Source organism: Anolis carolinensis, chromosome X (assembly GCF_035594765.1).
Source record: "Anolis carolinensis isolate JA03-04 chromosome X, rAnoCar3.1.pri, whole genome shotgun sequence".
Classification (NCBI taxonomy): Eukaryota; Metazoa; Chordata; class Lepidosauria; order Squamata; family Dactyloidae; genus Anolis; species Anolis carolinensis.
The window spans coordinates 5,101,387-5,129,255 of NC_085847.1; the positions used below are offsets into that span (position 1 = coordinate 5,101,387).

Sequence of the window (27,869 nt, forward strand, 5' to 3'; positions counted from 1 at the left end):
GGGAAATCATTTTAATCTAATCCTTGAGTTCATAAAGATGTTATTAGTAAGAATACCTGTGAGTGTCCTCCATGCATAAGGCCAGGTTTTAAAACCGAACCTGCATCCCCCGATGCTAAATTCGCAGCCATGGCTCGACCTGGAACACACACTTAAAGATAAACCAAGAGTTTATGCATCTCAAACATGTTCTTTTGAAGTTATTGCACATCTCTGCAAGAGAGGCCTCTCCAACAAAGTACAATTTCCCCAACCCCAGAAAAAGACAAAAGAGATTTTCCCAGGACAGTCTTGTGTTTGCCTATTTGTAGAGTTCAGCAGATGAGAAGCAACTACATTCAGGCCGATGGAAAAGTGATGCAGCCTCCTCTGCCAATATGCTTGGCTTCAATGCCAGGGATGGAAGGAGGGGAGGTCTCATAACAACCATTTAAAAAGCAAGATGGGAAGGAAAAGGCAGAGGGACCCATCCCACCTCTGGCTTTTTATTGAGTTTTTTGGCTAGCAACTTTGACAGCTTGGTTTCTTTGCTAAAGAGGGACTGTCACTCAGGAGTTGTGGGCTTAGAGTAGGGGTGTCAAACCATTTTCATGGAGGGTCACATCAGTCTCTAAAGGGCCACTGGATCCATGGACGGAGGATTCATGGATACAGGGAGAGGGACAACTATTTTTTATTTTATTTTATTTGAATAGCAGTCAGTCCTCTTTAGTTTTTACTCTGTTTGGGGAGCCGCAATGGGTTAAACCCTTGTGGCAGCTGGAGTGATGACCTGAAGATTGGTGGTTTGAATACATGAGACGAAGTGAGCTCCTGTCTGTCAGCTCTAGCTTGCACGGACATGAGAGAAGCCTCCCAGCAGGATGGTAACACATCCGGGAGTCCCCTGGGCAACATCTCTGTAGACGGCCAATTCTCCCATACCAGAAGCAACTGACAGTACGTTCTCAAGTTGTTTCTGATATTTCTATGTCTTCTGTTTCTATGAATCAATGAGGATGAATCCCACAGAAACAGTTTTGCCTTATACTCTGTAGTCAGGACAGGGGGGAAAAGAGACACCAAGAACAGCAAGAGAGGGCATATAAACCCAGGCGTGCTCCTTAAAATGCTCTGCAGGTCAGACATATATACAAAATCCCTTACCTTGTTGTGAAATTGCAGAAGTTGGCAAAGTGGCCGGATGCTGATTTCCTAAAGTGTTCAGAGCATTTTGAACAGTCCCAGTCTGAGACATCGTCTGCATGACCACTGGGCCCTGAGGCCGTAAGTATTGTTGTCCAGGGGCTGAAACAATCTGCAGGACACTGCCTGGTTTGTACAAATCGCAGAGGAAGGAAAAATCAGCACACCCCCCCAAAGACTAGTACTTTCATGTACCATTTATAGTAATTTACATACAAGTATAACAATGGCAAAACCAAATAACAAACAAAACTTCACCTTAAGCTAAACCAGACCTCTTAAACCTGCAGTCCTCCAGGTATTTTGAACTTCAGATCCCATAATTCCTGACGATTGAACAAGCTGGCAAGGGCTTCTGGGAGTGGAGGCTTAAACATCTGGAGGGCTACAGGTTGAAGAGGCCTGACCTTGTTTATTTTCCTTCTTATACCTTAAGCAGAAAAAGTCATAGCAATTATAAAAGGCTGGTTTTTGTACCCTAACTTCCAAAATGCCATTTCCCCACTATTAAAAATATAACCCTCAAGACTGCTCTGCAATATATTTTTTTTCAATTCAATACTCTTTTAAATGTAAATACAGTAGAGTCTCACTTATCCAAGCTAAACGGGCCGGCAGAACCTTGGATAAGCGAATATCTTGGATAATAAGGAGGGGTTAATGAAAAGCCTATTAAACATCAAATTAGGTTATGATTTTACAAATTAAGCACCAAAACATCATGTTATACAACAAATTGGACAGAAAAAGTAGTTCAATACGCAGTAATGTTATGTTGTAAATACTGTATTTACGAATTAAGCACCAAAATATCACGATATGTTGAAAACATTGACTACAAAAATGCCTTGGATAATCCAGAACCTTGGATAAGTGAGACTTGGATAAGTGATACTTGGACATCTTTTCCCCTTCAGCTTAGGGGAAAAACAGTAACCACAACCTTGCTCGGAACCGTGTTAAGTTCCTATGAAATCAATGGTTAAAAGCAAGCCTTGAAATGTTCTTGGAAATAAGGCACTAGCCTTCGTTCCAAAATAGCCAATGTCTCACTTGTTATTGTGTGCCTTCAAGTCATTTCTGACATATGGAGATCCTATGACAGCATTTAGAGGGCATGTGAGGTCTTTTTTATTTAAAACATCTGATTTTGGGCACTTTCCTCCAAGCTATAAACAGCTGCTGGACCTATTGAATCTGCCCATTTCTGGATTACAGTGATTTAAGAGGTGCTTCTCTTTGGAATCTCAAGTATATGTAGGAAGATGGGCCGGGGAAAGGAGAAAGGCCTCATTCTGAAATGAGCGTGCACAGTACCTTGCAGCTGCAGAGGCTGTCCTGCGGTGAGCTGGCGAAGTTGACTATGAGATAAAGTAAATTTGTTGCCCTGAAACTGCAGTGTCACAGGCGTCTCTGGCTGAGCAATTCTGCCCTGTGCTCCAGCAATGGAAGCCAGCTGGGCTATTTTGACCACTTCTCCACCTGTGGGGACAGAAATGCAATTAAAAGGGAGGGGCTGCCTTCCAAAGATACCAACCCGACTTTTGGTTTGGTTAGTAGGGCTGATGCGGAAGCCGCCCCCATGCAGAAACATATGCAGTGCCAGCAGGGGAAAGTGTCATATAAAAGTTCTACAGGTACTGCTCTGATATCGGTGATGGTATTTAATGTTTTTTTTCTTTTGATTGTTTGAAATGTAGAACGCATGATGAAGTGAAGGAAGAGACGTTACCTTTTCCACTTTTACAGGCAGCAAGAGTAACCTGAAATAACTCATGTGACACTTGGGAGAGTAAAGAGTCATGAAGGTCAGACCACCACTGCCTTTTCAAAAGCAAAACCCAGGAGAATGCAAGAGATACCAAGAAGTTCACAAGGATTACTAGTGAATGTGTCAAGGTTTTTTAAAAAAATACAGCTAAAGTAATTGATTGTTTATTTTGTATATATTCTGATCTTAAGGTAATAAAATTAAAACAGTTAAATTATGGACCAAACTACAGCAATACTGGCATATTTGATACGATCAAACAGCATTGAAAGTATCTTACAACGGATTTTCAAATGTGACAAGTTTATTTTCTGTACACACTTACTTTCCAAACCAGTTTGCTTGCTTCTTTAAAGAGGATGTATACCTCATCCTTCAGGTAGCTCACAATTGCTTCAAACCAAACTTAAAAACTCACCCACAACATTATTTTTAATAAAGGAAGGGGATATTGATCAAAGTTTTTAACATCTTCAATTTAGCCTTCAAAAGAAAAACTATCGCAAATTTTGAGATTCAAGTTGTTAAAACTTTTAGCTTTTGCAAAGGCAGTTCATTCCCCCAGAGATTAAAACATTAGTACATCAGTGCTCAATATTCTCTAGACATGCTAGTAAGGCAGCGCACATTCAGTCTAAAGCAAAACCAACTCTTTCTATCCCCACCCTGCCCACTTTGCCAATAGTTGCAGCTCGCCTCCAAGGAAAGTCAAGAAGCCTTCTTAGCAGGATAAGGTTAGTGTTTTCAAAAAGAAAGAGAATCAAATTAGGAAGAGGAGAGCATTAAAACAAAGTTTCTGGGTCCAAAGGGAGTCTGGCCAGTGGAGGAAACATGCAACAAGTAGGAGATTAAGTTGACACCACTAATGTATGCCCACAGCAGTTTTCAACTATGTTTTCTCATCCAATTTGTGGATGTTTTTCTTGGTCAAATAAGCAAAGTAAAATAGTGAGCAAAGCTACTCAAGAGTGAAGGGTTGGGTGGAGTTGTGGGGAGGGGGGAGAGAACCAAACCAAACCACTGCAACAAATAGTTCTGTACACATGTTTAGGGTGCCTATAACTTAACCTCAGGGAATTTAAAAAATAAATAAAAATAAAATACAAAGATGGGAAAAACCTGGAAAGGGGAGGGGACGGGCACTTACTAGGCAACCGTGCCTGAGCCTGAGAGGTTAATACCAGCCTCTGAGGCAGCACACTCTGTTGAATGGTGTGTGGGGGGGCCTGTGGCTGAGCCTGGCCTATTTGCAACGCCTGGGCAGTGGTGTGAGCCCGCTGTTTTGCAGGATGGGCTGGGCTAGTTGCTGTGGTGAAGGTCACTGCCGGATGCTGTCTCGGAGGAGCATTGATGGAAGCCTGAGTTGTCTGAAACTGTGATGCTGCGGAGGAGGATACGGCGGCGGCTGCAATCAATAAGGTTGGGTGGTGCAAGCATATTAGAGTCAATCCCAATTTGTAAGGGTTTATAGCATTGGAGTTGTTGTACTTTTCAAAAAGTTTCAGCCTAAGTAAAGGAAGGAAAATCTCTTGTTTCACAGGCTGGAGATTAAATACTGATCGTGTCACCGAGGTTGTTAACTTCACGCTCATCTGCTCATTACACAAATACAAACTGCAGTTACACACACATAATACACGAACACACATACTCGCCTTGGAAGCGAGCTGCTCTGTGTGAGTTCACAAAACTGATAATGCAGCAGTGGGCAAGAACAGCTTGGGAGACTATTAGTTTGTTTGCAAAGCCATTTGAGTGAACATCGGGGGGGGGGGTGTCTCGAAACAAGCCTTTTTACAGACAAATGAAATCAACTCAAAAGAAAAATGTAGACACCAGACTCTTCACAACCACATCGCATCTCTAAGACAAAAAAAATTAAAGCTTTCTATCTTCAGGAACTTCCTTTCAAAGCATATTGTCAGGATGTGTCCGTACCAGCTATAATGACCTACTTCATCCACCCCATGAAATTTTGGTTGGGAAAGGAAGGAAAGCTCTGGCCTCTGATAAGAGCCATCTGGACTGGAGGGGGAACCTGGGAAATGTAGCATGTTCTGTGAGAATTGAATGTAGCCATTAGGAATAGATAGTGGGAGGAGTCATGGTTCAGCTAGATGATATACAACCAGTTTGGTGGGAACTAGTCAGAACTCTCTTTCTATAGCCTATGGAAAGTAGGAAAATAAAGCTGCTTCCAAGGATTTGCCACTTGTGAGCGTGCTTTTATTCCGAGAACTTCCAGGGTCTGACACATATTCAGAAAACCCTCATTAAACAAGTTGAATAAAGAGACTTGGTGCCCAAATGCTCCCTGCACATTAGAAAGCTTTCTGGAGAAAGGACATGACATCGTTCCCACATTGAAGGCAAAGACTCCTCTTACATTATGGGCTCATTTCTCCGGAAAACTAGTGTGTCAGCTGAAATATTAGGCTGGAATCTTCCTTACCAACATGACTGCTGTCTTCATACACTAAAAAAGGTTTTATCAAGGAAGAAAATTCAAACATATAATCTACTATCTGTGTTGCAAATTGGGATGGTTCCAGAAAAAGTTAATTTTTTTTAATTGACTCTCAAAAGTGAAATGAAACTTGGATAATATGTCCGCTTAGAACAAGTTTTCAAAGGACCCTTCTCCTCGAAGAAACAACAACTATGGGCTGCCTCTCATTGCCCTTAGAACAGTTAGCACAGCCTCATTATACACTAATTGTTATCGTGTGAGGGAGCATAGCAACATGTCTCATAAAGACATCCACAAGAAAGAGCTGTGGTTAGGACACGCTAACACCTTTCTCCCTGGGAGGCTCCATTTTCATTTTACAGGCAGTCTCCAAGTTACAAATATATGACTTATGAACAACTCATAGTTAAGAATGGGGGTGAGACAACAGGAAGTGAGAAAAATCAACCCCTAGGAAAGGAAAGTCATTATCGTGGGAAAAGGTATCTCCACTAAAGGTTTATTACCAATCCTTGTTTCCACAACAAGCCAATTTTTTCAAAATCCAACAGAAAGTGAGGTGAAATCTTCTCAACAGGGGCACAGACAGCAAAACAAACATTGCAAGGTGCTATCTAAAGATATATGTATTTGGCTAGAATTAGAATAAAAATGTACCTGTTCCAACTTAAATACAAATTCAATTTATGAACAAAACTACAGAACCTATCATATTCGTAACTTGGAGACTGCCTGTATATGCTGTATGTCCATGCCAATATAACAAGCAATTCATATAGCAGATTCACAATGCAGAATCCTAGAGTTAGAAGAGACCACGTGGGCCATCCAGTCCAACCCCTCGCCATGCAGGAAAAACTCAATCCAAGTGCTTTTCCTGTAGGTAGAGCTATGAAGATGTCAACTGGCAGAAAAGACAATTGTACGCACACTTTACCACATATGCCCAGTTTGGAAACACTTTTCAATGGCCTGATAAAGAGTAAGAGCAGCACATCAGGTTCGAAGGGAAGCAGTTTTCTTACTGCCATGCCTTGAACTTTGAGGACCAACTCAATATTTTCAAAAGTTTTTTTTTTAGAGTAAGGGGAGTTGGGAGAGAGAAAGTAGACAATTTTAATAGCTCAGAACACTGGCATTCGAGCACATTCGAGAAGGACCAGAGTGGCAAGACCTTTCTTACCTTGATTTGCCGATACTGTTGTCATAGGGGATCTCCCTCGCACCTGTCCCTGTTGAGCAACCGTAGTTGTGGTTGCGGTGCGCTGAACCTGAGCACTCGGGAAAGATGCGGTCCTGCCTTCAGGTTTTTGTCCATACTGAACAGGCTGGAATAATCTGAAACAGTGATTGGCGTCATTACTATCTGTGTACGTGGTGAGGGGAAGTGATCTGACTGTCTCTCTGTGCGGTTTGTTCATGATAAACCTGGACAGGATTCTGAATTATTATTATTTGCTCAGCTGTACTTTCAATAGCATTTGCACAGTATATTCCTCCCACTTCAAATATGGCAAAAGAACTTCACCAGAAGTAGAGGAAGGCACATTTTTTTTACATATTCCATATACCTGCTTGGCTTCAACTTCACTGGATTAGGTCTGGGAGGAGGTGGAGGAGAAGTATAGATTTCTTCAATGAGCTTCCTGGTCACTTTTTGCTTTGGCAGCACTTGGCTCTCATAGCGAGTCATCTTATTCTCGATTCCAATCAAATCAAAGAGACTTAAGTCTGCAACCTAGAGATTAACAGTGAAATTAATATTAATAGCCCATTTATTTGTAAATACAGTAGAGTCTCACTTATCCAACATAAACGGGCCGGCAGAACGATGGGATATGTGAAAATGTTGGATAATAAGGAGGGATTAAGGAAAAGCCTATTAAACATTAAATCACATGATGATTTTACAAATTAAGCACCAAAACATTATGTTTTATGACAAACCAAAAGAAAAAGCTGTTGAATACATGGTAACGTAATGTAGTAATTACTGTATTTAAGAATTTAGCACCAAAATATCGCAATATATTGAAAACAGAGAATTAAAAAAAATTGGCTACGAACAGGCCGACTGCGTTGGATAATACAGAACGTTGGATAAGTGGAGGTTGGATAAGCGAGACTCTACTGTACGTACTAAGAGCTGATTACAAGGCCAAACAAGTACCAATTTAATAATAAAACTGGGAGTGTTGTCGGAGGCTTTAATGGCCAGAATCACTGGGTTCTAGAAGCATTCTCTCCTGACGTTTGGCCTACATCTATGGCAGGCATCCTCAGAGGATGTGAGGTCTGTTGGAAACTAGGCAAGTGGGGTTTATATATCTGTGGAATGATGTCTAGGGTGGGAGAAAGAACTCTTGTTTGCCTGAGGCAAGTGTGAATGTAGCAACTGGCTGTCATAAGGCCAGTTAACACCTCCCAACAAAGGATTTCCCCCCCTAGGCAGAAAACAGCCAGGCTTTGAAGCTGCCAGGCTATTCAATGCTAATCAAGCTGGCCAACCACTACAGGAGGCAGCCACAGGATTGGAAAAAAAATGCTAATGTGTATCAATAGAAGCCGACGATGCTGCAGCTCCTACTCTGCAAGCGGGGGTGGGGGGAAGCCTTTCAGGACCCCAACATTCAGCAAAGGGGACCCTATCTGTAGTTGGGACCCACAGTTTAAGAAGCTCTGATTCAGAGGACCAACATGTGAGAACTACTCCTGTAAATGATACAATACAACTGTAGTTTTACCCACTGAATCAGAATGAAAGCAATCTCCTGACACCTCTTTGCCAGCATAGCCCTCCAATTAAATTTAGTTGTAGGGTAGGGACACCCACACTTACAGTAATTCACAGGAAGAGATTCCTTGATGCAGATATGGTGCATTAAGCCGACCAATTAGAAATAGAACATGAAAATATTCTTACATTATTTTAACCCATTAACTTACCTTCCAGATGTTGTGTTCAAGTGCTTTTAGGACCAGAGAAACAGTCCTATATTGCAGTGTCTCTGGAACATAAGAGGAACTGGAGAACCGAGGGCTTATGAGATCAGGATGGTTACAGATCTTTTGCAGCTGCATCAAAACATGGAGAACACTAACAAAGTGCCCACTCTTGAGAGCATCTTGGGTTCTGCCAAAGGGGGAAAAAGGATAAATTTCTTCCAGCTGCCATCTCTGCATTTATATACCAATATAGGTTTGCACCTGTACAAAGACTTGTTTGAAACCACAAAACAGATATTTTAGCAGTAAAAATTTTCCTTTATTCAAACACACACATTGTTGTCTTTTCAGTTAAAATCTTCATCATAGACCCAGTATGGCATAACATCTCAAATTCAGCTCACTTTTTCTCTAACTACAATGCTGTGAATTAGCAAACACATTTAAGCACCAGATTTTTAAAAACTCTTAATTTTATCAAAGTATGTTTATTGTATGGGACCTCATTTGTTTTATGATTTGTTTTATTGTTGAGTTTTTACATTATCTGTTTTGCCTGGGCTTGGCCCCATGTAAGCCGCCCCAAGTCCCTTTGGGGAGATGGGGCAGGGTATAAAAATAAAATAAAATAATAATAATTAATAATTCTGAATCTCTTACCCTGGCTGCAATATGACATCTTCATACATCATTTTTTGTCTATTTGAAAGCCGACATTTGAGCACATGTTCGTACTTCTTGGTCAACTGCTTTTCCACATCTCGTTTCGATCTGCGCAAAATAAATGGCTGGATCATCTGAAAGGACAGAATAGAAAATCGAAGAGAACATCAATAAACAGCAGTGAACGAAGTGACGCCAAGAAAGTCGGACATGCAATTCAAACACAAACTAGATAACTTACTCGGTGTAATCTGATGACCAGTTTATGACAGTAATCTTGATTTTCCTCATTGGCAGCTTTCACAGGGAAATCCAGGTAAGCTTTCGAGATTCCCGGAATCAGGAAGTGCACCATGGTCCACAGCTCCATCAAGGTATTGTGCAAAGGTGTATCAATGAGGAGTAAGTGATGTTGGCTGTGGAGGGAGAGATATTAGCAACTCAAAATTATACAAAAAAAATCAGTAGATGTGCATCATAACACTGGGAAAAGAGAACTATAAAATAAAATAAAATAATATATTTTGGCGTCTTCTATTAGATCTTGTATACTATATATACTTTTTAAGCTAATGGTAAGCATTTGGGAGTAACATGGAGCACACTGATGAGGAAGGCAGAGGGAAATACACTGCTACAAGCATCAGACCTGTGGAGACTGAAAAGTCCTTCCCAGTGCTTCTCCGTCATATTTTTAATCTGCTGCATCTCATCAACCACCAGGTACTTCCATTGCATCTTCATGAATGCATGGTGGCCTTTGAAGAGCTGCTTGTAAGAGGTGATACACACATTAAAATTGTTTGGTTCCATCCACTCCTACAATAGAAAAGAAAATATGAAGTGTAAGAAAAAAATCTACAGCAAGCGTAAACAACTGCAAAAGGAGTAAAGCCTATCCCCCTCCCCACTCTAACTCCACTATAAAATTTTGAAAAGCCTCCAAAGAGGTTTAAGCACTACAGAAATGGAGTGCTGGTGCTGTAGGTACTTTTATAATTTGCATGACTGGGTCACAGTAATTACCACTAAAATGGATAGGTTTATAATTACCAGTAAGAAAATAAAATCTGTTGACAATGATGCACTAAATTACATAGAGCAGCTATAGAGGAAACTACACAAGTGTTCAAGGAAGTGTAAAAGAAAAATTTCCAAACCTCATTTATACAGGAAAGATTATATGAAACTAATATATATAGTATATTATATATATACATGATAGCATATACCGTATATACTCGAGTATAAGCCTACCCGAATATAAGCCGAGGCACCTAATTTTACGACCAAAAAACTGGGAAAATATTGACTCAAGTATGCATGTCTGAGTCCCCTATTGGGTGAGATGGGCGGGATATAAATATTGTAATAAATAAAAAGAATGTCACCAAGCCAAAATGTTTGGAAAGCTCTGCTCTACAGTGTGACAGAGAGCTAAGAAACTGTGGGTAAAGGTGGGACTCTCTGAACCTACTGCTCTATTCAAAACAATGGAAAATTATACAGATATATAATACTTTACCTGTCGTTTTGCTCTAAGCTCTCTTTGGCTGCCAATGTAGAGGAGGAGTTTCAGCCCAGGACACCAACGCTTCAGTTCAAGCTCCCATTTAAGGATATTACAACTTCGGACAACAACAAGGTGAGGACCCCAGTCACCTACGGAGAAGGGATTTTGTCTAGTGAACCAATTCCAGTGCACACTAGGTCTCTCAAATTTGAAACAATAAATCTCCACAAAGCAGAAAGAACACAAAGACTGGCTTACCTTCATTACAGGCCAGATGTGCAAAAAATGCAATGACTTGCACTGTTTTTCCAAGTCCAGCCTCATCAGCCAAAATACCATTGAGATTCTTCTTGTACAGTTTGGCTAGCCAGTCTAAGCCAATCTTCTGATACTCTCGAAGTGAGCCATACAAAAGAGGTGGACTGTTATATTTCACCTACAATGAAAGGCATTAATTTGATTTGGGTTTTCCTTTACTCCAAGGTGGCATTTCTTTCAGCAATTTCAGTTGATTTATACAAATCAAGGCAAAAAGCCCCCCAAGCAGTTTTATGAATCTCAATAAGAAGCAGAAATAGCAGTAGTAGAAGAAGAAAATAAAAATAAAATGTTGTATTTCTTACCCACCTCTCCTCACAGCTCAAAGTGGGGCACAACACAGTTAAAAACACATCATCACAAAAATATTCATTAAAATACATATATAAAATATGCAAAACAAAGATTAAAATACAGTTGTTAGTAGATATTAAAAGAGCTTTGAAATTATATTTTTTAAATGAATGTACTATTTCGCACCTCTCTTCCTACCCCAGAATATTTTTGTAATACAAAAGTACATGACTAAAAGAATGGAAATTGATCTGCAGGGAGAATAATAATAATAATAATAATAATAATAATAATAATAATAATAATAATAATAATAATAATAATAATTCTTTATTTATACCCCGCTCCATCTCCCGAAGGACTCGGCGAGGCTTACACTGGGACAAGGATTTCTAGGCTTCAGTTATAAATTGCTGCTTACTAGTCATGATGGTAAAATACACTAGACTCTCAGTTAACCAGCACCCATGGGGATTGATACATGACAAACTAATGTACTTTCTGGTTGCTTAAGAGTGATGATTGAAAATAGGCCGAACTCGTGTTATACCATATCGTAAACTCTGTATTAACTTGATATTCCTATTGAAATACAGTAACTAAAGCGAACAAAGACAAATGTAATTTAACGTAACACAGTTTTACAGCTCTTTTATTTAAAGTATTTAGTTACAGGCAGTCCCCGGGTTACGAACAAGATAAGTTCTGAAAGTTTGTTCTTAAGTTGAATGTAAGTTGGAAAAGGTACATTTTTAAGTATAACTCCGCACAAAAAGTATTTTTGGAAGTTTTGGATAGCATGGGGAAAGGTTAACACCCCTGTGGTGTTTGTTTTGCTTTTCAAAATTTGGCTCGTTGTGGAAACATGGGTTGGGTTCAACTCAGCGTCTTCCATCAGCCCTAGAAGGCACAGTTTGCTTAGTCCACATATGATTTGGAAGCACGTAAAGCAAAACTATATATTTGCCATATTATCCAAGGTTTTTTGGGAGGGTCTGTCTGGAAACCTGTTTGTGATTTCATGGAGCTATGTGGCTTGTACGTGTACTTCAGATATGACATTGTGTGGGATTTTGAACCCTGCCCAGCCAAAAAAGGCACTGGCAAGTCAACACGATCAGTTCAGATTTCTCAACCAAACATTTGAATCCCATTGGAGGTCATGCCTCAGTCTTGCCCCTATGCTCTGATCCCTTCCGTCCCCTCACCAGATCTGTTTTTGGTTTACTATAAAAACAGAGAGGAGGAAGCAAGATCACTCGTACTAGGACAAAACATGAACCTTGTCTTCTCCTGTGGGTTGAGGGCTCTCAAATTACTGAAGCTGTCTCTTCACATCAGATAGGAAACTCTCGACATAGTTGAACGTGGACCATAGAAAATGCTTACTGCAGTTGTGATCCGGGCACTGCCTTTTGGCAAGAGTGCTTCTGCTGTAGCTGCCACCTCTGCTATGTCTTTCCCGTGCTTTTTTGTAGGCACCACTCTTTCAGTGCCCTTATATTGGTCGATGCTGAGGAGGGAATCAATCAAAATAACCTCCTTCGGAAAGACTTCTCTTTCTGGTATGTGGTCTTCCATCTCTAACAAGAAATGGAACAATTATATATGTTCAAAAATGGAAAACGACAGAAATACCAACAGTAAAAGCTGTTGGAAATAATGGAAATAAATACATTAACAATGCTGTTGGGGGACAAATCACTGGACACATTCTTATTATAATGGAAATCATTAAAATGGAAACCATTTTCAAGTGAAACTTTGAGTAAAAATACCTTCTTCGCTGCTATCTTCTTCAGATTTCAGCTCTGACCAGTGCACATTTTCAGCAAACGCACCTTCATACATTTTCATCAGATCATCCAACGGCAGCTCAGCTAAATGTGATTGAAAAGACAAATTACTATTAAGTATCATCATCATCACTATCTATTAATTCCAAAAACAGTTGGGGAAAATAAGCCTCCAGGCTTCTAACAGTAAAAATATACAAGACTTAAAAATAAACGTAAGAGATAAAACACCTCCCCACAAGAACAAATCATAGGGATAATCAATTAAGCTATGGTTGATATTTTTACATTATCCCATCAAATGCTTGGGAGGAAATAACTTGGCACTGGCAAGATAATGATGATCATGATGAATGGTACTCCTCTCAGGACTCAGACCCAAAGCAGCTAATATCTGGGCCAGGAAGGCCTTACTAGGAGGTATACCTATTTATGTACCTGGGGTCATGTAAAAATATTTCGGTCTGACCTCAAGTACATAAAATAGATATAAAAAAAGGGTATTTTCCAATTCTAGGTGAATTTCCTGTGTGCAAGACTTTGGGCTCTCACCTTCCTTGGCCAAAGTAGACAGCTCAGTTTGATGATTTACACTGCCTTCTTTAGCTTCTTGCTCCTCAATGGTTTCTTCTTCATCTTCAACTAGAACAAAACACAAATCTCAAAAACTGAGATGAGTCGAAGAATCTACACACTGCTAATCTACAAACTGCTTCCGGAGCACTTGAACTGACCATTTAATGTACTAATACAGCCCTCCCGCACACCTAACCAAAAAGTCTCTTTTTAAAAAAGCAAAACGCAATTGAAGAACACACACACTTATATTACACTGGCCATTTCTTTAAGGGGAAGGATGAGGGATTCAAATCGTCCAATGAAGACGCAGCATGCTCAGTGACATAAAATTCTGACAGACTGCAGGAAGGGAAAAGAACCCAGAAAACATAAAATGAATATCCTGATCAAGACAATTCTTTTACAACAGATTTCACTGTAGGTCCTGCTTGTTCCTCCGTGTTTAAAAGGAAATGGATGAGACTGGGATCTGTAATTAAAACCCCGGAGTTGCAGATTAAATGACTAACCTTCATCGTCTGTCAAGGATGTGCTCGCCTTTCTCTTTCTTCCAGACGACCAAAAGCCCTGAAAGATACACAAATAAATCAAATCCACATTAAGAGCTTCAGGGGCCTTCTCTGGTAAAGTGCCTTTGTGGCACAAGAAAACTTGGAAAAAGTATCTCTCAACGCTCCTCAAAGAAAGCTGCTACAATGTAATGTCAAAATGTAACACAACTTCCTATTAATTTCATTAAAAAGGAAACAGAAGGTTTCAAACAACCTATGCTGTCTGTCCGATGCTTTGCTTTAATCCATAAGTGGGCAAAAGCTGGGGTGTGTTACTGATTTGAAGACGGGAAATCATCATAGCTGGAATTTCTTGTGCTTGTTACATTTCACAATTGAATTCGCAGCAAACAACTTCTATAGTTCAAGAGACTCATTAGGACTCTCAGGTCTAACATTATGAAGGTTATAACTAACCTTTCCTATCATTCATTCATTCATTCATTTGCATTTGATGGGGTGACTGGACAACTGTCAAATGTAACCAAAGCTTATGCAAGTGTGAACAGCTGTAGGTAGAGAATGGCCAGTGCAGACTCCTATGATGCAGTTTAACTGCACTGAACTTCATAATATCAGCCTACACTGCATTATATGGCAGTGTATATATGTTATAAGTACTTTGTTTTTACTATATTCCATAAACTTTCACAAGGGAATAACTCCGGCACACTTTGACATTTCAAATGGAAATAAAATATAAACTAAATCCAATATAATAATAATAATAATAATAATAATAATAATAATAATAATAATTTTAAAAAAAACTTTATTTATACCCCGCCACCATCTCCCCAAGGGGACTCAGGGCGGTTTACATGGGACGGAGCCTGGCGGGCATAATCAGATAAAAAACAACATATATACAACTCACAATATAACAAGATAAAAACAAAATACAATATAAAACAAAGGTATTATAATAGTTGACAATATCAACTAATAATGTAATATATACTCACTGGAGGAAGGGGACAGGAAAAGAATCTTACCAGATCGGATTCTTTTTGCAGAAGACAATCTTCTAAATGTCTTATATCTTTACCTATAAAAATTAAGAGTTTTATACAGTGTTAAAGTCACTTAAGATGGTCAACATATATGAATGTTCAAATTCACTCAGGAAAATGAAAAGAAAACCCAGCAAGATTACAATGTTACTGACTTCTGAATCGTCAGCAATGCTGAGTTCAGATTTATGATGGCCTGCAAATAGTATTGTCCGATTGCAATACTATTTGCAAGGCTTGCTCAGATATGACAACACACTAATCTGGTATTTTATATCCCAATTTAAGTATTTATTCCTTTTGCATATTTGTTTCATTTTATTTTGTTACCATTCGTGGCAGTTTGCAACACAAACATAAAATTAAAAACACATAAGAGAAATTACAAAAACTAACACAATTGGAAACCTAAAATAAATGCTGGTTATTACTGATCTTTCAATTTTAAACTCAAAACGACAGAAGCAAAATTAAAGTAATAATACAGGAACAGCATTAGCAGGGACTAGATGAAGTGCCTATGTATTTTGTCATCTCTAAAAACCCTGCAAAATGTTTTTGCGACTCTTTTTTTTTTTTACTATACAATACGGTGATCTTTGCAGAAAAAAGGGAAATGGAAAATAATTACCTCTCTTTGAATGTCTCTTTAAATTTAATGCTTTTTTCCTTTTCTCTTGAAATTCAATCTGCAGTTTTATTTCTACAACCTGAGGAATATAACAAAGAATGTGACATGTATGAGAAACAGACTGACCAGGTTATTTAACATTTAAGACTTCAGTGAGAGACACAAGTGCAGGCATGGGCAAACTTGGGCCCTCCGGGTATTTTGGACTTCAATTCCCACAATTCCTAACAGCCTCAGGCTCTTTCCTTTTCCTCCTCAGCTGCTTAAGTTTAGGGGAGTCATTCAAATTGGGCATCCCTGCTTGCTTTTCTTTTCTACAAGCCAGAATTGCAAAACAAACTTTCTTCTTGGTTTATAATTGTTGACTTGTTTTTTGGGGGGGGGGGGGGGTTGGGGGGGGGAGATAATAGAAATGGACACTTTAATGATGCCATTGAGGGATAAGTCATTGGACATATTTTTTCAAGAATGGAAAGCTTTTGATCAATAAATATCTGAGGGAAAAGACTTTATCTATAGGCTAGGAAATATAAACTGCTCAGATGTTTATGAATGTATAATAAGCAGAAGTAAACTATTTGTGGAATATAAGGTATACATGGAGCCCCCAATGGCGTAGCATGTTAAAGCGCTGAGCTGCTGAACTTGCGGACCGAAAGGTCGCAGATTCGAATCCGAGGAGGGGAGTGAGCGCCTGCTGTTAGCACCAGCTTCTGCCAACCTAGCAGTTTGAAAACATGCAAATGTGAGTAGATCAATAGGTACCGCTCCGGCAGGAAGGTAACGGCACTCCAAGCAGTCATGCCAATGGTCACATGACCTTGGAGGTGTCTACGGACAACGCTGGCTCTTTGGCTTAGAAATGGAGATGAGCACCAATCCCCAGAGTCGGACACAACTGGACTTAATGTCAGGGGAAACCTTTACCTTTATTTTAAGGTATACATTTCCACAAGACTAGTCCCAGTGGAGGACATTACTAATTACAGCCTTGTTCCAGGATGGAAGTGTTTTAAAACCAGGCTGTTTGATTTTCAGCTGAAAAGGAAAAAAATACCTGTTCAATATTGGACCAGAAATATTCTATTTCTCTCGCAATCATCGCAGCAAGGCGCCTAAGTTTGTTCTCTTCCTCTTTCTTAGCCCTTTCTTCAATAAGTTTCTTTTCTTCATGGTAACGAGCCACAGTCCGGACCATCTAATATAAAAATAAAAATAAACAGTGCACTGATGCAAGTCTTTCACTGAATATCTTTGGCAGTTATTATTTGAAGCATAATTTTAGCAAATCCAATTCTAAAGCAGGCTACTGTTACCCTGATCTTCCAGGCTGCTCCTATGCTATTGTTCTATGATTAGAGCAATTAACTCCAGCTTCCAATTACATTTTGAACTGACCTTCTTAGCAGTGGCCATTTTCCATCTCCTTTCTTGAGCAAAGTCTGTTGCCATCCACTGCATTTCCTCCAGGAGATAATCCCATTGAGATTTGGGTCTGGGTGCCTCCTGAAGTTTGGGCAACCGTCTCAGAGACCACAAACCTTCCTTCCTCAGCTCCGCTATTCGTTGGTGGACTTGGTTTTCCTTTTTGAAGGAAGGAAAAACAAGACTATGAACACAATGCACTTTGAGAAAGCCGAAGACATCAACACTCTCAAGCGGAAAGGTAATCCAGCTAGCACGAGCTACAGCAAACCACTCATGTGACAAAACATACTGTGAAAGAGGAAAATACAGGCCACAGGATCCATAAAAAGCTGTAGCTTAGAAGGGTACCTTGCTTAAGACAACACAAGAGAAGCAAACTAAAAGACAGACTGCTCCCATTCCTTGCCAACATGCAGCTTGGTGGGCAGATGCGGCCCTCACAAGGCTTTGGTGCAGCCCGCAAAAGCTCTCAGTCTAAGCCTTAGAGAAAGAGGTCACAGGCAGAGGTCACAACAGAGAGCAATTGAATCCCATCATTAGTGTTCTACCTCAATGCATTTCCTTTCTCTATGCACCAAAGTTACCAAACTAACCTGTGACAAAAGGGTCACCACCGATCAGGATGCTGGAAGTGCTGGTCTGGGTTGGAAACACAGCCTGGGGAGGTTGTTGGACTCAGGTTAGAGGAGTGGGGAGTAGAAATGAAATTTTAAGGGCTAGCAGACCTTTTTTCGAGCACGCGGTAGAATCGTGTGCTCCATGTCGAAATGTAAAACTAGATTGGCCATTTTAGAGGGAGGTGGTAAAGAAGAGGGGTCTCAGTTGTCGCCTTTGCCGCTCTTCCTTTTTCTTTGCCTCTGCTGTCTCCTTCTCATCTGGGGGCAAAACCACTAGCTCTACATTGTTAATTTCCCTCTATATGATGGAGAAACTTAGCTTCACCATGAAGTTGTTGGAGTCTCCATGGTGAAGCTAAGTTTCTCCCTCACAAGCAAGGGAAATGAATGGTGCAGAGTTGGCAATTTTTCTCTTCAGAGGAGGAGACTTTGTCAACCCAATTTTACAAAGTATATCAGGGAGACTTGAAAGATTTTATATTGATTATCTTTTGCCTGAACAGTCTCCTGAAACTACAGCCAAAGTTGCTAGTTTCTATGCAGCAGCAATAGCTTGTCAATGCAGGATGCTGTCACAGACTTAAAAGGTTATATTATTTTATCTCAGCTTTTATCTCTGTTATTCAAATATACAAATTTTAACACTGTTTTTAACTCTCATATGGAGCTCCTGGTGGTGCAATGAGTTAAACCTTTGTGCCGGCAGGACTGCTGACCGACAGGTTGGCGGTTCGAATCTGGAGAGAGCGGGTGAGCTCCCTCTGTCAGCTCCAGCTCCCCATGAGGGGACATGAGAGACGCCTCCCACTAGGATGGTAAAACATCAAACATCCAGGCGTCCCCTGGGCAACATCCTTGCAGATGGCCAATTCTCACACACCCAAAGTGACTTGCAGTTTCTCAAATCGCTCTTGACAAAAAAACCTCTCATATTTCACATTATGTCTTAACGCTGCTTTTAAAAAATGAATTTTAATGCCTAACGTATGTTTTACTTATCTTTTACTGTTTGTTTTAATCCTGGTCATTGCCCAAAATATATATGTATATATCCCCCTAGTATATAGTAATGAACTCTTTTTCTCTAGTGTAAATACTTATGCAACCAAACAGCATCATTCACACATCTGTAAACTTGCTGGAATACCACAGTGCTAAACCAAAGAAAAAAGGTAAAGTGTCACCTCACTCCTACCCCCCTCACTTGAATGTGCATTGTCAGCAGGTAGAATACAGCAACTCTAGAGCATGGGGAAAAAATGAAAGCTGGGAGGTAAGAGGAAAATGGAGTATTTTGAAAAAAGGAATAGTTAATTGGCTAGAATTCTGACGAGAACCAATCCATAGTGCAACACTTGTTGCTGTAGGTCTCTTTTTTGTGTGCCCAATTTTTGAGGGTTATAGTCCAGAATGGTTTTTGCAAAAGATATAAATAGTCTCAGAGAAAATAAACTGAATCAAAAAGACCCAAGTCATTAAGGAGGTATCTGCCTGGTACAGAAGTACAACACATCACCAAGGTCCCATAATGTAGCAGGCTGGGGAGAAATCTCTAGGCAGCCATGTAAGTATACAAACACCACAGAAAAAGACACAACCTCCAAGATATTTACTGGCCATTTAAAGCATCTACTGGGGAAAAAAACAGCAAAGGAGATGAAAAGGTTGGTGCTTCCAGTGTTATAAAAATGCCAGAGTTTCTCATGCAAACTGCAGAGAAAACCAATTAATGACATTTGCATCAGCACAAGAATTATGCTGGATTACAAAATACATTGTAGCACCATATGTGCATGAGTTCACAAAGAGCAATCAATCAGTCTGGACCAATGATTACCAAACACAGGAATCCACAAAGAAGGCATGGACTCAAGGGTTAGCCCAAAGTATGGCAAGACAACTAAACTACAACACTTTAGGAAAGAGTTAAAAACTTGGTTTTTCCAGCAGGCATTAGAAAACGTTTAGACAGTAACCAGAACTGATTGCCAATCACTTAGCACTTTATATCTGCATTTTGTACATTCAGCTGGGCTGCCATATCGATTACATGGATCTTTTAACTGATTATATTTTAACTGAGGTTGTTTTATCCAATTTAAATACCGGGTTTATGTAATGCTATTATTGTTTTCATGTTGCTGTATTTTATTTTCTGTATTATGTATGATGTATTATGGGGGCGGCGATGGCCAACAGGGAGCTCTGGCGTGGACTGGTCCATGAGATCACGAAGAGTCGGAATCGACTATGTGACTGAGTAGCAGCAGCATTATGTATTTTATGTATGGCATCTTTGTCTGCTATTTTGTATGTTGCCCTGAGTCCCTATGGGAGATGGTGGCAGGATATAAATAAAGCATTATTATTATTATTATTATTATTATTATTATTATTATTATTATGAGCGAGTTATATTTTTGAGATCAAGTTCTGCTTTCAGTCTGTACTGAAACAGGGTTGGCTCAGTAGGAGAAAGACAATGAAAGTTTCAAACTGTTTCTTTGTTCAGTACTACCAAAAAAGCAGAAAACACTGGACGCAGTGCTATAAATCAAGAGCAAAGAATCTAGACAAGACAAACTGCAAATTCATTTAAAAAACAAAAACAATCTTAAGCATATTCTATTTTCTGCTGGGGAATTGGGGCGGGAGGGGGGTGTCTCACCAGCTTAATTTGTTCTGCCAGTTTGTCTTGGGAGCTGTCCTGGGGCAAAACTGCTACATTCTGAGCTGGGCTCTGACTTTTTGCTGCTGTTACGGCTAAGCCTGGAGGTTTGGAGGCAATCGAAGATACCAATTTATTTGCCATTGGAGAAGTCCGGCTAGTTTGCAATGGATACGTTGACTGTGGTGCTGTACTGGTAATAGCCGCAGGTGGGTTGGATGTAGTAGGAGGCAGGACGTTTGCTGGAAGACGTTGGAAATTTTGTGCAGAGTCTGACGATGCTCGCATGAGGGGCACAGCCTGTAAGCATACAAGTATGTGTCATCCTAACCTTGCAAACACATGCATATCCCAAAGAGACCCCAGTGCCAGAGATCAGGAGTAGCCATTGCTTTCAATACTGTCAATAAAGTTTCTTTCTACAAAGGGGAACAGAAACACTTGTTTTTGTGGGAGAAGATCCACAGGGAAGACACCTTTGGGACGGAGCCTAACCCTATATCTTGTGAGCCCAATGTCTAGGCCAGGGTTCCTAAAAAATTTTCTACTCACGATCTTTTCACCCGAGAATTTTGTACGTGACTCCAGGTATATAAAATAGGTATACAAATTAAACATTTACAGAAAATAAATAATGAAATATAATTTAAAACAATTCTTTGGGATATGTACAATTTAACTATTTATTAAAGATTTTATTTATTTATTAAAGCCAATTTCTATATTAATAGGATGGATGTGCTTATTTATTTTTACAAAAAAAAGTTGAACTTTTGGCTGAATATTTGATACTGCAGGATGTACAGCATCTTCAACATTTTTCATGTCATGCTTGATATGGAGCATTAAGTGACAGAAAATATTCTGTTGGGTCTCCTTTGCAAATACCTAAAAACCACTAGGTAGCAATATAACACATCGTTTTCGCAGCCTTCAGATTCACTTAGTACCTGCTGCTGTGTTGAAGCTTGAGGTTGGGAGATCTGTGTTGTTATTTGTCCTTGTATGTGTGCTGCTGGCTGCACTGGCACTTGAACCTGGCCATGCAACATAGAAGTAGCAACGCTTTGGGACTGGGCCTTCACATGAAGTGGAGGTTGCACTGGTGCATCTGTTATCTGTGGTGGTGGTTGTGAGAGCTGCAGCGTTGTTGGGAGCGACGTGATGGGGATGTTGGTCGGCTGCAGCCTCCCAGGCAGTTGAGGGGGAGGTGTGTGTAGACTTGCTGCATTTTGAACCGGAGGCCCTTTTGAGGGATCATACTGTTGCTGGTTCTGCTTCTGCCCTGTGAGCTGCACTGCCTGTGGGGTGGGAGGCATTCCACCTACAAACCAGGAATAAAAACGGAAAGAGCTCAGTTTTGAAATACTCCATGGAACGGATGAGTCCATGGACTCATGTGATGTCACAGCACCATCAAGGAGAGAAAAGTTAAAATTTTATTTAATTAGCCATGCAACACCAGGAATAATCACAACAAGAAATTCAACAAACACAAGTTTTCCATGCCACAAACATGGATTTTTTTTGAAAGCAACAACAATAAGTCAGCACACACAAAACAAACAGATTTCACCACTAAGTGATTATTTACATGCCCTATGATTTTAAAAGAACATGGAACACGGCCACACAGCCCGGAAAACACACAACAACCCTGTGATTCCGGCCATGAAAGCCTTTGACAATACATTTTAAAATATATCTGACAGTTAATTATAGTGGGGAAAAACACAGCACAAATGTATAAACTAATATGAAATTACAAAAAATGCTTGTGTACTAATGAGAGCCATCCTCGGCAAAAAGACCTGCATCGTTTTGCATGACTGTTTTCCATGCCCACATGCACCACTAGAGCCCATCACTCAGCTCCTTTGACATGAACAAGGCATTTCACACCAAATATTAATTTACAAGGGGGGAAGACAGGATGGAACCAGAAATCTCAGAAGGGCTCAGTTCTGTGAGGTTTCTGCTTCCAGCACAGTCGTACCCCCTTGCTAAATTAATCTGCGCTGGCATGTGGTGACACAGTACCTTGTGCTGTTGGCATGAGCTGTTGAAGAGGGACTCCTGAAGCCACGCCTGGATGCTGAAAAACCATCCCATGACGGCCCACTTCAATTCGGGGTCTCTTAGACGAATCTGGTGATATTCAAATTCCATTTACGGCAGGATATAGCGGTAGGGGTTTCAGTTTACAATGTTTACAAAAATGCCCCATGAATGCAATGATCAGCTTTGGTATCTAACACATCTACTGGGAAAACACAGCTTCACTATATGAGATGCTTTGTGAAAGCCAACCTCCTGGCTGCGAGAGACGTATAGGACACTCACTGGACTTCCCCTCACAACACACACGTCAAAGTGAAAGCAAAGTTTATTTTAAAAAGCAATAAAAGGCAGAAGATGGTCTTTTTGTTAATCCTAAAAGGATGATCAAAATTACACTGAAAAGGGTCATACCTGCAGAAGTAAGTGCTTGCTGTCTCTTAAAAGCTTCAATTTCTATGGCATTCACAGTTCCTGTTACTGGAGTCCCTGCATGCACCTGCTATTATAAAACAAAACAAAATAGTCAAAATTCAGCTAAATTATCGGCTTTCTACAGCAGCCACAGAGTCTTACCGGCATTATTTTATCAGCTGTAGCAACAAAATCTGGCCAGTTTTGAAAATGAAGCAATGTAAAAAACAACTTTCAATATGTATACAACTGCCTTTGAGATTACTTAAGATAACTTTGTATCCATTTTATAAAGAGCATTTATTTTTGAGTAAGTATCCTTGATTTACAGGAATGAAAGGCGTATACTGCATATAAATGCATAGGATATCTTTCCTAGGAACACAAATATATTAATATATTAATAGCTTCCTTTGTCAAGCTCAAAAGCATCATATGCTTGGTCCTGTAATAAATCATCGCAAGGCCTTTAAATCCTCCAAGGACTGTCACAGTGAGGAGGTTGCTAGACTTTTCTCACTGCCCTGGAAGTTAGAGTCAGGTCTAATTGGGTCTAATGGCAGCAGATTCATTTTCTGCTGCTCCAGAGACTAGGACATGGAGCAACGGATTCAATTTGAAGGAAAATGTATTCCCCTCAACAGTAGGAAGAATCTCCTCATGGTAGGAGTTGTTCGTCAGTGGAATATGCTGCTCCCTGGGAGTCTGGTGGAGGAGTCTCCTTCTCTGGAGGTTTTTAAGCAGCGGCTGGATGGCCATCAAAAGGAGACTGGACTGCTACTTGCTGGAAACGCTTTAGCTGGAGATCCTGCACTGAGCCAAGGGTTGGACTTGATGACTTATGAGACCCCTTCTAAATCTATGACTCTACATTGCATGACAATTAGAAACACTAAGAGCTCAGAGCTTCCAGGAGTACTTACACTATTCCTACCGAGTGTATTTCCTCATCTCCCAAAATATAGAATATTTCCAGCTTTCAAAACACTTAACCATCCAATCAAACTGTACATAACAAACAGTAAGACAGATCTGCTACCAAGAAGGCAAAAATGTAAAATGATCTACAAGTGCAGGGGTTACATCATTCCTTACCAGAAGATGTAATTAATTAAGCAAATTATTACATACTAGCAACATTTTCATCATTATTACAGAGAGGGGATTATATTACACACTTGTAGGGGGAGGTTTTGCCTTTACAAAGAGGCAACTGTAATCCCACGGGGAATGGTTGGTTTGGAACCAGTTTAGAAGTGAAGGAAACATTGTATGATACCAGTGTCTCCAGATGTTGAATGAGTGATACAGAGTAAAGAAAACTCAAGTACATATGGACACAAGTGGACTTGCTCCTGGTAATTCATTCCTAGCCACTGAGATGCAACTTGCTCCCATCTACATAAGCACAAGTTGGATTTTGTTCTTGGTCACTGTAAACTGTGACAAGATTATTACATTATTTTTCGTGTGATTAAATAATCCTGAGGTAAGCCACTCTACTGTTAAAGAAGGGTAAATAAAAACTCACTAGGGGCTAATCACTCTGGTAGTTCCAACTAAAGCAGATCCACTGAACCAAAGGGATTGTCTGTTTGGCATTGAATGTTTGCCATTTTGTTAATCGTTGGAAACCACCCTGATATAGGACATAGGATGGGTTATAAATATATTATTATTATTATTATTATTATTATTATTATTATTATTGTTGTTGTTGTTGTTGTATTATTATTATTATTATTATTATTATTATTATTATTATTATTATTATTATTATAGACATAAGCATTAGTTTCTTATTAAACAATCTTCCATGAGTCTCGTATGGGACCACCAATAGGATTCAGGCACAAGCATTAAAAGATGAGAAGGGTGAGCTCTCTCACCCACTTTCTCCACATTGTGCATCATTCTATAAACCTCTATTGTGCCAATACTTAATCATTTCCTTCTAAACCTAAAAGAGCCAAACCAATACATTAGTTCTTAAAGAACTTATAAAAACATACCTTATGCTACAAAAATATTTAAGAACTATCTCAGTCAACACAGTAAGGAGATCTTAGGAGTTCCATTTCTTCTCCCCTTGGGATGAATGATCAGGACAGGGATGGATAAGCAGCTAAACTAGTTTGCATGCTGCTAATACTCCGAGGAGTTGTCTATATATATGTTAAAAATTGATCCCCAAGACATTCTAATTCAGCTGATAGTGAACAAATATAGGATACTATACTTAGGCAGAAAATAAAGGATGGGTGACACTTGGCTCTACAACAGCACAGTGAGAAAACCATGTGTTTTTGTTATTAGAATGAGATGACATAAGATTAAGTCTTGCATACTCACCCCTACTTTCCTACTTCACACATAAGATCAAAGCTGCTGCATTTACACTAATCAAAATCTCATTTTCAACTCTGGGAATATAATTTGCTTCAACATTGCTAGATTAACAAACTCGCTTCAGTTTATAAACAAATGACAATTAAGGCAAGCAGTTCAAAAAGGAGTGGTAACACATTGCCTAGGTTGACATATAGCTCACAAGACTATTTACGGTCCTCAAACCACTCTTATTCCGGTGAAAGCATTGAACTTGGAAACCTACAGGAGCAGTGAGCAATTCATCCTTTAAACAGGCTATAAACCCTCCCATGACATTTAATACAATTTCTCCGCAAACACAGACGTGAATATTCAGGCTTCTTTCCCTGATGTTGGCATTTTGGGCAGATTTGACTAAGTATAAATCACAGTTCTCTGAAATGGAAGGACACTTTTGGCTTAAAGACCAAACCGATGATCCTTTCTCATGCAAGTAGGAGGCGAGGTAAAGAATGAATGTGCCAGGCCCAAATTCTTAAACGTTCTGTTTTTTTTTAAAGACAAAATTATGATTTGTCATTATAATTTCATCACGGTGTAAAAAACTGTTTGTGATAATCTGCAGGACTGTTTTAAGGCACTCATGGCTTGTTTCAGCAATTATGAAGTTCTGTAATGTTTATTTCTGACAAGAAAACCATATGTTATTTCATTATGCAGTTACAATATTAGATGCTTGAAATTCACTGGAAAGAGAGAAAGTTCATCTGGAAACCTGCTATATTTTTATTTACATTTAAAAACCCTTCTAAATTGAAGATGAAAAAAGAGAAAAGGATTTTAGAAGAAATCCAGTCATATTGCCACAGACAGAGAGAAACTCACATTATTACTATGCAGAATGCACAAGGGAACCAAAACACAAGCAAACCAAAGTGGAACACATTAAAAGCCAAAAGGTTAATGAAATAAGCCAGCAACTTTGAGACAAGCAGGGGAGGGGTAGCTTCCTCAACACTCCATAAACACTCATGCACCTGAAAATTTAAAGATTTTATGATCATTTTTTGTTTTAAGATGAGAAGGCATGGGCTCTTGGGGAAATACAGATTCTGCTTTCAAATACCAAATCTGAATGAGAATAATAGTAAAAATCTGGGATGAAACTACAAGTTTAGAACCATTGAAAAAGTACCTGAAATGGTTGCTGCTGAGATGAAAAAGCAGCAGAAACATTTGGAGGAAGCTGGGTTGCTATAGCAACAGGAGTACCAGTCTGCCCATCCTTTCCTGTCACAACCTTTACCTGAGAGAAGATATTTTGGGGAAAAACAAAGAAGGGAAATCATTTTTCTTTTGCTGTGTTTTTTAAAAACTACTCAACACACCCCATGCTGCATTGGACTTATGGTTCCTCAGTGAAGAGGGGATTGATTAGAAGTAGTTTTGGTTCAGCTTGAATCCATTGTTTTTCAATGAATTTCTGCTTTGTCAGAAAACCGCAAAATTGAGCAAGGGACAGACTAGCTGTGATTATCATTGCCTCTTGCCAAGAATGGTCTACACTCACATTTAGTCTTGGCAATAACGTGGGTTAGCTTTCAAGGTCTTGGCTTTCTTAACAGACAAAGAAATTAGCATGACAGACAATTCACACTCAGAAGAGCCCAACATTTATTAAGCAATGAGCATAGCCTCCATTCTCTCCTCCATCCCCCACCCCCATTCTCAGAGTGATCAGCCCACCCAGGCAAAGGATGAAGTGCATTGCTTTAGCAGAAAGAGATGAAGAAGGCAGGGGGAGAGAAAGACCACACAGTACAAATAAAGTGTCATTTTTCCAGAAAGGGAGGGAGAACTGGTCAACACCCACATAAGTTTCTTTCTTGTCATGGTTTGATACAAGCCTTCCATAAGTGCACCTGGGTCAATCTTTTTTAGCAAGGAAAGAACAGATTTCTCAACTGGATGTTAAAATACTAGCACAACAAAACAAATATAGGAGAGCAGCCCTGTCATGTAAACTAGGAAAGATTACTGTAACAAATAGAAATACTTGCAAAATTGTGATTGAATTCTGTTAGCAGTTTAAAGTTAAAACCTTCAATATTTGTTTCACTCCCTTGCCCTCTTATAAACACGGCTAAAATGTGGGTGTGTCTTAGAATTCTAAAAGCCTTTCCTTTACCCCTATGATTGACTTCAACAGAACTTTCTCAAGAACAATTTTTCAAACAAGAAGTTTATGGATATTTAGACATTTTATGCCACGTACCACAACTGGAATAATTTCCATCAAATTTGTTTAAATTACATAAATTGCTTCTCAAAAGAACTTGACTTTTTAGTGGACGTATGCTGTTGTTCACTACAACTCTTTTGTTTAATATAGGTTAATGCATATGCCACAATTTAAGTTTCAAGATAGGTATATAATGCTTGGCCTGTTTTCAGATTAATTTGCAATTGATCATCTCTTGCATTTGCATCTCCTCTCCTTTATTCAAAACTATTTCATCTCTTTTCAGGATGGCTGAAAAGAGAGCATGTATATTTGATGCACACCACGTGCAGAATATGACCGATCCCAACTCTATAAACTGCTGGAAGCATATTCACACAA

The 27,869-nt window shown here is 39.5% G+C and overlaps 1 protein-coding gene across 13 annotated transcripts in view; it reads right to left on the reverse strand.

The window, feature by feature from the left end:
* Positions 1-27,869, reverse strand: part of ep400 (E1A binding protein p400) — a 58,149-nt gene that overhangs the window by 23,940 nt on the left and 6,340 nt on the right. For 8 of the 13 annotated variants that reach the window (XM_062958578.1, XM_008119048.3, XM_008119047.3 and 5 more), the window contains exons 3-27: positions 26,442-26,552; positions 22,916-23,003; positions 22,484-22,591; positions 21,394-21,767; positions 20,444-20,743; positions 17,129-17,314; positions 16,788-16,928; positions 15,731-15,809; positions 15,082-15,134; positions 14,045-14,102; positions 13,509-13,598; positions 12,939-13,040; positions 12,550-12,743; positions 10,807-10,984; positions 10,561-10,697; positions 9,685-9,854; positions 9,277-9,451; positions 9,033-9,169; positions 8,373-8,559; positions 6,998-7,164; positions 6,610-6,764; positions 4,104-4,361; positions 2,503-2,667; positions 1,147-1,311; positions 57-151 (exon numbers count right to left, since the gene is read on the reverse strand). In XM_062958578.1, coding sequence (XP_062814648.1) covers positions 57-151; positions 1,147-1,311; positions 2,503-2,667; positions 4,104-4,361; positions 6,610-6,764; positions 6,998-7,164; positions 8,373-8,559; positions 9,033-9,169; positions 9,277-9,451; positions 9,685-9,854; positions 10,561-10,697; positions 10,807-10,984; positions 12,550-12,743; positions 12,939-13,040; positions 13,509-13,598; positions 14,045-14,102; positions 15,082-15,134; positions 15,731-15,809; positions 16,788-16,928; positions 17,129-17,314; positions 20,444-20,743; positions 21,394-21,767; positions 22,484-22,591; positions 22,916-23,003; positions 26,442-26,552 — 3,873 coding nt within the window. The remainder of the gene's footprint in view (positions 1-56; positions 152-1,146; positions 1,312-2,502; positions 2,668-4,103; positions 4,362-6,609; positions 6,765-6,997; positions 7,165-8,372; positions 8,560-9,032; positions 9,170-9,276; positions 9,452-9,684; positions 9,855-10,560; positions 10,698-10,806; positions 10,985-12,549; positions 12,744-12,938; positions 13,041-13,508; positions 13,599-14,044; positions 14,103-15,081; positions 15,135-15,730; positions 15,810-16,787; positions 16,929-17,128; positions 17,315-20,443; positions 20,744-21,393; positions 21,768-22,483; positions 22,592-22,915; positions 23,004-26,441; positions 26,553-27,869) is intronic. The other 5 variants (XM_062958577.1, XM_008119050.3, XM_008119044.3 and 2 more) reach the window with 4 other exon arrangements.